The sequence below is a fragment of the Hemiscyllium ocellatum genome, chromosome 20 (assembly GCF_020745735.1).
Source record: "Hemiscyllium ocellatum isolate sHemOce1 chromosome 20, sHemOce1.pat.X.cur, whole genome shotgun sequence".
NCBI classification, from domain to species: Eukaryota; Metazoa; Chordata; class Chondrichthyes; order Orectolobiformes; family Hemiscylliidae; genus Hemiscyllium; species Hemiscyllium ocellatum.
In genome coordinates this window covers 32,911,045-32,924,266 of record NC_083420.1, presented here as the reverse complement: position 1 = coordinate 32,924,266, position 13,222 = coordinate 32,911,045, and the positions used below count along the sequence as shown (strand labels likewise).

The 13,222-nt window shown below is 39.9% G+C and overlaps 1 protein-coding gene across 1 annotated transcript in view; it reads right to left on the bottom strand.

Moving 5' to 3' along the window:
- The window catches only part of alkbh5 (alkB homolog 5, RNA demethylase), a 35,479-nt gene extending 23,612 nt beyond the window's left edge, over positions 1 to 11,867 (bottom strand). Inside the window, exon 1 of the mRNA XM_060840260.1 lies at positions 10,781 to 11,867. Coding sequence (XP_060696243.1) covers positions 10,781 to 11,517 — 737 coding nt within the window. The 5' untranslated portion in view covers positions 11,518 to 11,867. The remainder of the gene's footprint in view (positions 1 to 10,780) is intronic.
- Between the last annotated feature and the right edge of the window lie 1,355 nt (positions 11,868 to 13,222).

The following is a 13,222-nucleotide window of genomic DNA, read 5'->3' as shown; positions in this document are numbered from 1 at the left end:
ACAAGTATTTAAACAATTTCAGATGAAGAAACAAGGAGATACAGCAACAGGATAGGAGTTCGAAGTTGCTCCCTTAAATTTAGACTGGTACCAAATTACCCTCCTGCCACTCGTTCACTCCATCTAGCTTTTGGGGAAAAAAAAAGTGTGTGTTTGGAGTTCAGACTGACCCAAGAAAATCAGTATAAGTATGATGTAAGAGAGCTGCAGACAGAAGCTGAGATTAGACTCACTTGGCACATTGCAGTTAGCAGAAACTTCCATATTGGGGCACTATCGCTCAAAAAGGAATACTGGTCTGACAAAGCCTGAACAGTTAATTAATTTCTTACTACCGCTTACCATGCAAAGCTGCTGACGCATTTTTCAATGAATAAGAGGGTTGCTTTGGTGACAAATGTTTTTGCTGTGCAGAATATAGAAAAACACAGCCAGTTTGCTCCAAGTGTTGCTCTTCTGGCAAAGTCATGAGACTATTGTTACATTGAGGGCAAGCTGCCATCATCATTAATAGCAAGAGACTCTGGAAGTTAGCTATTTTTAGATGTTGCTTCAGTGGGTCGGTTCCCCAACATGCTCACTGGTGACAGGAATCAAATTTTTCAAGAATTTGCCCCTTGGCAACTTCAAAGAGATACTAAATACCCCAACAGTGTGGAAAGAGGAGTGATAATTACTCCATTTGCTACACCTCAATTGAATAAAAGATAGAGAATTCCAGATTTAAGCCTGGCTTCAGCTGGTCTAACAGTAAAGACACTAAAACTGTGGACTCAAGGTACAAACAAAAGGGGTGAGGGCTAGGGTGTAGGTTATAATCCAGTAGTTCTTTTGTACACAAAAAGGCCACTGTTCAGACTAGACAGTAGCATGAGAGACAGAGGGAAACTGGGGAAAGCTCTAATTAAATAAAGACGACCATCACCCTGGAGCATCTGCACATTTCACATTCACTAAACACATGATCATATGTAAAATATTTAAAACTTTAAACAAAAAAAAACATGAAATGTTGTCAACACTTATGTAAGTTTGTATCTGTGGAGACAGAAACTACTGAGTTGTGACCTCTCAACAGAACTGAAAAACTTTTATACAGAGCACAGAACCAGAAAAATGGAAGTAAACAATGACTGTAAATTTGCCTGAAAGGATATTCCCTTGCTCACACTGGGATAGCATTTTTCACAAGGTGACCAAAAGGATTATAGTCTGTGATATTAGGGCACAGAAGGTAGACATTCAGTCCAAATCCACGTCAAGATATTTATAGAACAGTGTGTTCCATTCCTCCACGATTTTCCTGTAGTCTTGCAGGTTTAGTTTATTCAAGTGCTGATGCTACATAAAAAGGTTCACGGTCCCCTTCTACATTTCTTGCTCAAAACCCTCCGGGTCCCTGTACCAACAGATAACAGACACAGCTTTCCTTTATGTACATGAGATGAACCTGTTAATTCTGTCCACCTTTGAGTTCTCCCCTGAACTTATGTTAAACAAGTCATTTTGAACTGGAGGTTAATACAATTCATTAAACAGAAGTTTTCTAACTAATGAGAGACATAGAACATAGAAAAATACAGCGCAGTACAGGCCCTTTGGCCCTCGATGTTGCGCCGACCGAAGCCTACCTAACCTACACTAGCCCAATAACCTCCATATGCTTATCCAATGCCCGCTTGAATGACCATAAAGAGGGAGAGTCCACCACTGATACTGGCAGGGCATTCCATGAACTCACAACTCGCCGAGTAAAGAATCTACCCCTAACATCTGTCCTACACCAACCTCCCCTTAATGTAAAGCTGTGTCCCCTAGTAACAGCTGACTCCATACGCAGAAAAAGCTTCTCACTGTCAACCCTATCTAAACCCCTAATCATCTTGTACACCTCTATCAAATCTCCCCTAAACCTTCTTTTCTCCAATGAGAACAGCCCCAATTGCCTCAGCCTTTCCTCATACGATCTTCCTACCATGCCAGGCAACATCCTCTACACCCGTTCCAGTGCCTCCACATCCTTCCTATAGTATGGCGACCAAAACTGCACACAATACTCCAGATGAGGCCTCACCAGAGACAGTGGAGAACAGAGTCAAAATCAATTCCAAGCTTGACAGATGATTTTTATCTGCCATTGTTTCACATTCTTCTCGGCAAGTGACTGATTAAAGTAGCTTTAGCTGCAGGATTTTACAACAAAATTTTACCATTCAACAAAATGTGACTTAATAAAATTAAAACAGTGGTTTGCAAATTTTTCCATATGCCAAACTACCTTTCAACACCAACATCACCCCCCAAACACAAACTCCTGGAGATCTCACACAAACGCAGACTCACTTCTTGGAACATTCCTCAATCCAATTACAAAAGGCAATGTCAATTATATAATGGAAATCAAGACTGAGTATAGGAAGTGTTCTATTGTTAATTTAAGAAATATTAAAATACTTGCGCCTTCAAAACACAAAAAAAGGCGCCAGAATTTGAAACAAATTGCTCCAACATTCAGGATGCAATCCCAGAGACAGAAATGTGATTACTTTAAATCGATTATATTCCAAAATCCTGAGACTGAAATAATTATATAATTTATTTGGAGAATTAAAGTTGAAATGCAGTCAATACAAAAAAATACTGAAGTGTCAGATCATACAACATTTCTGACTAGAACTAGTGCTTGAATACATTTTGCACTAGATGTAACAAATTAAAGTCTAATTAGTTTCAGTCAAGAGAATGAAACAAATCTTTAAACAAATATTTTAAGATTGTAAAACCAAAAAAAGTTATCAAAATAGCTCCTGAATGGATAAACTACACTTGTTAACACTTTTCAGCATTTCCACTTAAGTGACAATACCTAAAATAGATACAATCAGCAATAAATCAAAATCAAATCTGCGTCAACCACAAACAATGGTGTATGCTTACCCATTGCACGCAATTTAAAGAAGTGCTACAGTGTGCTTTGCATAGAGGAGAAATGAAATAAAGATCTAGGACACATGATAGGAAACTCTTATTCTACACAGAAGTTTGAGACACTGGAATTTATATGAGAGATAAGTACTAGAAAGCTAGACCATGATAATGTTTGAGGATAGGTTACAGAGGTAGTTGAAACAGCAATGAATAAAAAGGATACAGGAGAATGGGATTGGAATATGGAATGAGAAACATCGAATATATGGAAGATATTCACATTTACCATTTCACTCGGTCAAAGAGTTTGTGGATATTACAGCTTCAAAGTAATTTTTAAAGCAGAGCAGGTACTTAGAGATTTTTAATAGTGGGGAGGGCAAAAGGGAGGACTGAATAAAGTCACTAAGACAGGGTACTAAGTTTTTTTTAAAAAATGGAGCATAGGCAGTTGAAAGGAAAAGGTGTAGTATATAAGGCACAGAATACTGTATAAGGTATTGGAGAGAATGAGGCAATCTGCTGCTGAAATCTACGTCTTATGGTATGGTAGTAAACTAGAGTTGGAGGACTACAGTGTGGACTTCACATTGCCAAAAACAAAATCCTGGAATGGGACTTGAGCCAGGAGACTTATGACTCAGGAGGCAAGAGAGAGCTGACTTAAACCAAATAAAATGGGGTAGGATTGTACAGAAATGTCAAACTTCAGAAAAGAATATTAAAATAGTTTCAGTGAGTTACAAGGATCTAGAGAACTGAATGAAAATTGATGAGAATAGACAGTACCCAGAAGGGGGAAAACCAGAAATCTGGAATTTTTGAAATCTGTAAAAGATGGAAGCAGGTGAAAAGGGCATTTGTAGGAATAAATACTATATTGGCAAATGAAATGAGATGTTACAAGTTAAATTAGTATAAAAATTGAAGGCAGTCACCAAGCTGAGTATGTATGTCAACACAGCTGACCAAATGAAGTCAGTGCATCATCAGCTCAGCTGAGTAGGAAATAAGGCGGCTGAAATCACAAATGTTAGATTGAACCATAAACTTATTTTTGTCAACACCTAAGACTAGGTGTCAGACTGATAATGGAGGAGTGCAATAAAAGCAATAAAGTTAATGATTTCAGTGAAAAAGGAATGTTAATAAGATTATCAGCATATAAGAAAACTTGCACATATCAAAGGATAACACATGTAAATTGTTACTAGGAGGAAGATAGAGATGGAGCTTGGAGATCCACAAATAACTTTGCAGGCTTAGAGAGCAATGGATATGGCTCTACGTTTTTGTAGATGAAGTTCAGGAAAGGGACAAAAGCAAGGCAAGTTTACAGCATGCAAAAATCACCAATGTGAGGATTCAGTATGTGAACAAAAGTAGGACAAGGGAGGCACTGAAATGTATATGTGGCTAATGGGTAAGGAGCAGCTTGAAGGCAAGGCAAGAACAGTGATGAAAGAAAGTGACCAAAACTGGGTCATGGTGCAACCAAAAACAAATCTAGAAGTTCCACACCAATTTCAAAAGATTACACAATAGCCAGTGAATTGAAATATTGATTTGTAAATACTATTTGTAACTAGTTACCTTGAACTGATAGTATGGTGTTTTAACTTGCTATTAAGCCAACTCTGCGGATCAAAGATTTCAGAGGAGCAATGGAAAATTGTTGTGATTGTATTACAAAAGATATTTTTTCCAGAATTGTAAATACACACATGGTCAATGCCCCTTTTATATGTATTTGAATAAATAAAATGGGATATAGTGGATTTAAGATCTTTGACAACTGCCACACAGTGCAGCTAAGACAGAAAACTACTCAAATTCTAGACCTCCACTTTAGTAGATCAATTCTAGGGCTTATGCTCGAAACGTCGAATTCTCTATTCCTGAGATGCTGCCTGGCCTGCTGTGCTTTGACCAGCAACACATTTGCATCTATTTATTAATCAGCAGGACCGTGGAAACAAATAGCTCCCACTCATTCTCCAATTGCAGATTAACTCTGCCCCTTCAAAACTTCGATGCAGGTATTGAGATTGGGAGTTAAATATTGTTTCTCCATTGTTAATATAGTACTTACACCCCACATACAGACTTACACAGACTTTTCAGCCGAACAGCTCTATGTTGGTGTTTATGCTACACTAGTCTCTTTTCATGCTTAACATCCAACATGTTAACCTATTCTTCAATTCCTTTGTTCTTCATTCACTTTTCTAGGTTCCACTTTAACTAGGCATCGTTACAATCCCTTGTGGTAAAGAATCCTGCATTCTCATCATTCTCTGGATTAAAAAATGTTCATCATGAATTTTCTAACATAGACTTCCATCAGGTCACTCTTCTGAAAGGAGGTGGCTGAGAAAACAATCCCAGTTTGTTCAACCATATTCTGAGATAGTATACTTCAGTGGTGGTATAATTCCAAGAATTTTCTTCTAAAATGAGAACTCTCCATCTCTTTTTTGCACTCTTCTTTATTGACTGCCAACCCCATTTTGGAGTAGTCTATAAATTTTGAAACTGTACTTCAAACTTGAGTTCAAATTGCTCATGCATTGAATGACAATTATTCCAGCATTGATTCACCAAAGCCCATTTCTCACCTTTTTTCAAATGTGACCAAATAGTGTACCAAGAGCCTCCGCTGTTTTTTATTTTTATTTTGAAGTCTGAAATTCTATGATACATGCCTGGCTCTAAACATTTGAAATTAGTCATGAGTCTACTATTACCTCACCTGATCGTATATAAATATATTGTGATACTCGTCACAAATTAACAATTTTGTACCTATTAATAGGTCCTAAAATTAAAAAAAACTACAAGTTATGAGAATTTTTTTTTAACAAGTTACATGAAATAAGCATTTGCGAAACACCACAATGAGCAGGGTCTTCAAGTAATAACCAATGAAAGACTTAAAAAAATTTTCACAGGATGTGCTGTTATTGGCAGGACCAAAGTCAGAAGTCACACGACACCACATTATCATCCAATCGGTTTATTTGAAATCACAAGCTTTTGAAGTACAGTCCCTGCCTCAGGTGCAAAGAAATAGCCGAGTTCCGAAAGCTTGTGATTTCAAAAAACACACAGGTTGGACTATAACCTGGTATCGTGTGACTTCTGACATTGTCCGTCCCAATCCAACTTCAGCACCTCCACAAAACTGGCTAGTAACTGTTATCCATCCCTAATTGCCCAAGTGCAGCTAACAATCAATCTGCTATGGTTCTGGAATCATATGTAGGTTAGACCAGGTAAAGACAGAAATTTTCTTCCTTGAAGACACTAATGAACCATTAAAGCAAAAGATTAAGAAATGAGCCTACATCCTGATGTCTACCAGTCCCTTTCTTCCAGCATACACTGGACAATACAGGATAAGATTCCTAAGCTACATCCCACTAGCTACCTAAGAAGCGGCACTCCAAAAGCTTGTACTTACAAATAAATGTGTTTGACTATAACCTGGTGTTGTGATTTTTAGCTTTGTCCAACCCAGCCCAACTGATGTTTATATAGGGTTATAAGGTTTGAAATATCAAGTTACTGCATCTCAGTTAGTGTTCTTTAACCTGAACACTTCATTTGTTTAAGATTTCCAGAATCCAAAGTGCTTTGCTTTTTGCTCTAAGTATGTGAAAGCTAATATTAAAGAAGATCTTCATGCCTCTGAGTGACAATGAACACAAAAAAAGCAGAGTGCAGAAAACATATAGAGTTAATCCCTTAAGGCCACTTACTACATGAAAGATCATATTTAGAAGTAAAACATCCCAAGGTGCTGCACAGGAGCATAACTGGCCAAAACCTGACAATCGAGTCAAAGTATATGATAGAACACAAAGCTCAGTTTGAGGTTTTGAAGATTTTAAAGGAGTGGTTAATGGAAGCATTGAAGAGCATTTGGTTTAAGAGATTGAAGCCATGGTTGCCAACAGCAGGATGAAATGGGGATTGGTGAGGGAAATGCACAACAGTCCAGAGTCGTTGGAATGTGGAATGCGAATATGGAATGAGGACAAAATGAAGTTTTTAAAGAGAACGCAATTTTTGCAAAATTAAAAAGGTGTCGTGGACTGGGAATTCAATTAATTCATGGAAAGGAACAAGTGTCACAAACTTCATCAAGACATCTCAAATAGGAATGAAGTTGACCATTTTTCTAAAATACTTTTCCACTTGAATTTACTACATTTCTACAGCAATTCTAAATAGGTTAGTGAAATATCTCTGCATCAAACAGATCAGTTAAAATTTCTAGTGTGAAATTTTTCGGAAATTTCAAAGTGGCTAGTGCCCTCAATAAATACTGTCTGACCTACTCGCCATGTTTGTTCGTTTTATTTCAACTCTCCAGAAGGTCATAAAATGCATTCCTCACCCCACTCCCCTAGTATCAACAAATTCAGCCTAAAGTGGCCTGTTAGCACACTGACATATCCAATAAAACTCAGTAGATCATTACTGTATTCATGCAATTACATATCATTAACTATTGAAATGTTTAATATATTTGAATATAGTAAATGTGCAGGAATACAAATTTTACAGATTAAATGCACTTTAATAAAGCTGCTCAGGAACATGTTTAAATATATCTTTTTGTCATACAATGTAATACATATCTTCCAAACATTTCAAAGAATTGAATTTCCAGAACACACTCTAGCTCCTATTGCAGGGATCCGTGTGGTGCTGTGCAGAAAGGGGAAGAAAAGGTAATACACAAAGAACAGGTCGGCTGTCTTACTGAATTGGACTTCTTCGTGATGGGCACATGTGCACAGAAAAATCAAAGCAGGAACAACCGAGTGGATGGAAATTCCAAGTCACCCCACTCTCTCAGCAGGAAGTGCTTCCTGCAGCCCGTAGACGGAAGAGATTTCTGGGATGGACACATGAGGATGGCTGGCTGTAACTAGCTCCAGCATCATCCAGATTTGCTTGCAACAGAAATAAAATAGACAATGCCAATGAGTTTCAAACATATTCCACGTCAAACAATAATTTGTTTGAGGTGACGGAGTACAAAAGTCCAACCCCACCACCATTTCAGAACAGGCACTGCACCACACTTGAATATTACTCCAATACTTGGTGCTATACAAGCTGATGGCTTACAGATGCCAATCTACAATTCTGCACATTACAGGAACATGAGTGGCCATTTAGCCCTTGAGCCTGTTCCACCATTCAATGAAATCATGACTGACCAGTGGCCCAACTCCACGTATATGCAGGTGGACCATGTCCCTGAAAACCTTTGCTTAACAAAAATGCATCCATTTCAGATTTAAATTAAACTGAACCTGCATCCATTTGTCTTTATTGTGAAGAGAATTCCATCCTGTGCATGTGAAAGTGCTTCCTAACATCCCTCCTGAACAGTCTGGCTCCAATTCTTAGATTATGCTCCCTAGTTTTAGAATCCCCAAATCAGCGGAAATAGTTTCTCACTATCTAGCCTGTATCATTTCATACCTTGAAAAAGATTCTCTATCATTATGGCTGTCAGAAATCTTTAAATCCCTGTTATCTGTACCCAACTTCAAGAAAATGTTGGAAATCTACAGCTAAGTCAAGTATTGCTGAAGGGCGGGGAGAAGACTTGGAATTTCTGGATTTGCAGCGCTGACTATTTTACTTTTATCTTAATCAAGTCCTAAATTTGAAGGGCTGAGTGAAATAAATAATTTTTCTATATAGAAGGAATATGAAGAGGACAACCAAAGTCTCCTGGTTTGAGGTAATCCCGCTCAAAAGGTCTGTATATGGACGGTAAAAACCATATATGCAAATTCCTCTTTCAGCATAGTTCTAACTGGTTTCAAAAAGGTGCCAAATCACAATAGGAACAAGACACAAGAGTAATAATGAATCACCTAAATTACTTTTCCTTATGAACTCAGTATCAATGACGAGCACGAGAACTGGTCAAGCAAGGTATTGTCTCTACTTAACAGACCAAGAGTACAGTGATAAAATAAACATTAGCCAATACCTTAACTGACAGCAAACCAGGAACCTATTGCTGTTTAAAGCTTCAGTATTAAGTGGATGTAATTACCAATGAAGGGACGTGGATAAAGTATAACAATCTAGGAATTGATTGTAACAGTCAACTAATTAATACATGTTTAAATGTTGCTGGTCTTCAGAAGCCATTCAAAATTTCCTTTAGAGCTGTAAAAGAAGTGTCGTGGTGTACGACCATAGTGTCGTACACCACGAGCTACCTATATATAAATGTTGCTCATTACAAAGATTAATGTACAGAAAAATTATATTTGATAGATATAATCCTAATTTCATTTCTAAATTCGTGAGCTACAGGCTTCAATAGAAAAAAAAAACCAAGGTTTTAAAAAAAAATTAGGATGCGGTCTATTCAAATAATTACATCCTAGAATGAGTCATTCCTCAGACTATGGTTCAGTCCAAGTTAGTCTCAAAACTTTTGAAAAATAGCATTTAAATATGAAATATTCTCATCTAGCCACTAAAGCTTTTAAGGAATTGTGAACAGTTACATTTAGCAGCTAAGTAATTTATAACAAGAAAAATATACAAGAGTTGATAAGAATATATTACTTTAAACAATAAACATCTTTAATATAAAGACTGAAGAATTTAATCAAAAGATGCAAAATTGAGAACTATAGGGAATCTAATCTAACAAATGCCTTGAAATGTTGAATCTGAATAAACCTACTAAACTGAAAAGTTTAGACAGAAAATAAAACCTTCTTATTCTGTCAAGAAATTTCATGAGGCTGGATTTAATAATGGCAAACTAACCAGAAGAGAGTGTGTTTTTAAGATGAGATTAGATTCCCTACAGTGTGGAAACAGGCCCTTCGGCCCAACCAGTCCACACCGACCCTTTGAAGAGTAATCTATCCAGACCCATTTCCCTCTGACTAATTGTTTTAAGAGTCAGATGTACAGCACAGAAAGACCCCCTTTGGTCCAACCTGTCCATGCCAACCAGATATCCCAACCCAATCTAGTCCACACCTGCCAGCACTCAGTCCATATCCATCCAAACCCTACCTATTCTTTCTTTGGTTCAATCTGGAATACATAAAAACATTTGACTTAGATACATAAATACATGCTTTACATGGTCAGAGAACATCCCATAGAACTTTAAATAGCAGAAGCAGGGTGCTCAGCTCCTTGAGCCTTTGGTGTCTGATTCAATAAAATCATTGCTGATCTGTAACTGAACAACTTGCAAAAATCTCAGTCTCAGATTTCAACTTATCAAGATTGCATTGGTTAACTGCAGAAATAAGCTCCATCAATGCAAGTCGTATATTCCAGGTTCTGTTCTAAGTGGCCTACTCTTGGGTCATTCCAGTGTCCTAACCAATAGAAAAAGGTCACTGCAGTGTATCAACTTCATTAAAATACATACACTACATCAGCTGTCTCACAACATTCAATTAGATTTTATTACACAAGATATATCTTTACAAACCCAAAATGAATTCAGCCAGATAAAATAAGCATCATAGAATAAAAGGGAGTCAGATAAATTACAAACCAATTTCAAAAGGCTTCGTTCTGTATGTTAACTTAAGAATAATAGCTCTAATGTGAAGTCCTAATCTTCCTACAAGGAAGCAGCCAAAAATCTATGCTATAGAAATTAGATCGTTTTTTGGCACAGGCACAACTTATTTCGCCAGAAATCCGAAGGATAGCGTTGACATCTTTCTCACTTACTCCCACCCCAACCCTCAACGACGGGAAAGACTGTCGGAACTTTGTGAAAATTACACGATTGAAACGCACTAGAAGAGCCACATATCCATTTTCCACTTACCTAAGCACAGTGACACTCCCTCTCCGGACAGGTAAATAGTAAACCGGCTCTGATACCCGAATGGGCTTAAATTGGAACTTGCAGCCGAAGCAGAGTGCCGAGTCGCTGAAGAAGGAAACGGAAACGATGGGCCTTTCGAAAATGTGGATGGGATCCACGTGGGAGACGATGCAGCCACCCGGCTGATAGTCATTAATGACGGCACTGTTGACGAAGCCTTCAGGGATAATCCGGTGATCCACCAGTTTCTTGATGACCAGGTCGTGGACCCACTCAGGGATGTCGTCCACGTCTCCCTTGGGATACAGGCGCTCCTGGCCAGGTCCTCGCTTTTCCAACTGCGAGCCGTAGGTGTAGCCTTCCCCGAAGAAGTATTTGTTCCGCAAAGGGGCCCTGTCCACCGTGTGGTCGCGGTAAATGCCCTTCTCGGCCCGGGAAACCACATCGTCGATTTGTGTCTCGATCTGGGTACACTGGTCGGCAGTGAAAAGCCGCACCTGGCGGATACCCTGCTTCACGCGCCGGGCTTCTCCTTGCCGTTCGTCGTCGTAGTCGCTATGGTATTTGCTGTGCTCGTACTCGTCGGCGCCGCCGCAAAGTCCTGGCAGGCCGGCCTCCCCCGCGTCCGCCTCGAGCTTCCGCTTGCGGCCATTGTAAGGCGCCGATGTCGCCCGCTGCTTTTCGCGGTGAGGCGACTGAAGCTTCTCCCTCAAGTCTGCGTAGCCACCCGCCGCCATCTTGGCCGGTGAAGGGGCGGGGTTAATGAGTAAGGGGCGGGGTTAGAGAATGAGGGGCAAGTAATTGTCAACAATGAGCCACTGAGCATGCTCTCCACGACGCGCGTTCAGTTCCAGGCTCTAGTTTCGTTGCGCATGCTCAACAGCGACCGGACGAAAACGAACGCAGCTCAGGTATTTAAAAACCTTAATAAATGATTCATCTTCCGTCAGCCTCCTCTGAAGAAGCAGTACGCAACCATCGCCTGGGAAAAGTACAAGCCGCTGTTCTTTGTGGATGATCTTTGCAATGACTATCGTCCGCCAACGCTCTCCCGTACAGTCTGCAGTTGCCTCCCAGCACGCTAACGCGTCATCGTAACCTCATGCCGGATGTTCCGCCCACTGATGGCTGTGATTGGTTCAAAGCCGCGTTTTGGGCTGAAGCCGTGCTATACCCGACGTCTAAAGGCGGTTCCGCCTGTCAATCAGGAGCATTAATGAACGTTGGCCACCGATCTGATGGGAATGTTATTGGGCTTCAGCGTTGCCGTTCGCTGCCCTTTGCTTTTGCCTGTAAAATGATCCAGGCTGAGAATGACTTTTATTTATTTCAGGTTGATTTACTACCAGCTGTTTATAAGTGGGAGGTGAGGAGGGTGAATGCTCCTTGCATCGCAATGTAAATAACGAATTTCGCTCTAAGCGCAGAGAAAACTTCTAGTAAAGCAAAAAAAAAACACACAACACCAGGTTATAGTGTGATTTTTAACTTTGTACACCCCAGTCCAACACCGGCATCTCCAAATCTAGAAAAGCAGTACGTGACGCGAGCGCTAGCTCCAGCCTCAGGTCAGAGGTCAATTAGACTAATCATTACCCCATGGTAAAGATTTAACCAATTACCAACTTTCTGCAATTCCATTTACCATTATATAACATGCCCAACTGGGCTAAGTTTTTAAACATTCACAACATGTCTTTATAATAAAAAACCCCACAAATCTGTGGTTTTCTTGTGGGGTAATGGCAATGAAATTACCCCGAAACAGGAGACCTAGGTTCATGTCAGAACAAGTTGGTTAGAAAAAAATACATACTACCTCTTTCATCGGATGCATGAGCTCAACAATGACACACAGCTCCTGAGTCCTCAGGTCTCCCTCAGGACATTTACCAGAACCAAGTCAATGTCTGGAACATGGTTGACTCGGGTTGGATTTCCCAGCCATCAGGGTTATTGCCGGAGAGCTGCTCAGTAATCCCCACCTCTGTCATCACAGGTTCAAGTGGCTGGCAGAGGGTTTGGCCATGTCCACAGGGACCTGCTGGGTGGCAGAGGCCTGGATTGAGTGCTGCTGCAGGAATTGGTAAGCAGGGCAGCGATGCACAGTTCACAGCTGATGTCATCCATTGTCTAAAAATGACTGTACTCAGACTTGATGTTGTACACCAGTTGAAGGGTGCTCTGGCGTGTGGAGAAATCTCACCTGTGTATACCCCTGTTTGGATGGAATTTCACATCAGTCCCAAGGTGCTGAACTTTCCTCAGGAATATGTGCCCCATAATCTGAGCTGCCTCTTGAGTATGTGTAGTGTGTTTCTTTGCCTTTGCGTTGAGGTTTTTTGTATACAAGCTGCTGCTGCACATCATCCAGCTTGACTCCTTCATTTGCCGCCTGGACACTCCTGGGCAAATTTATCCTCAGTGGAGGGCTCTCTGCTG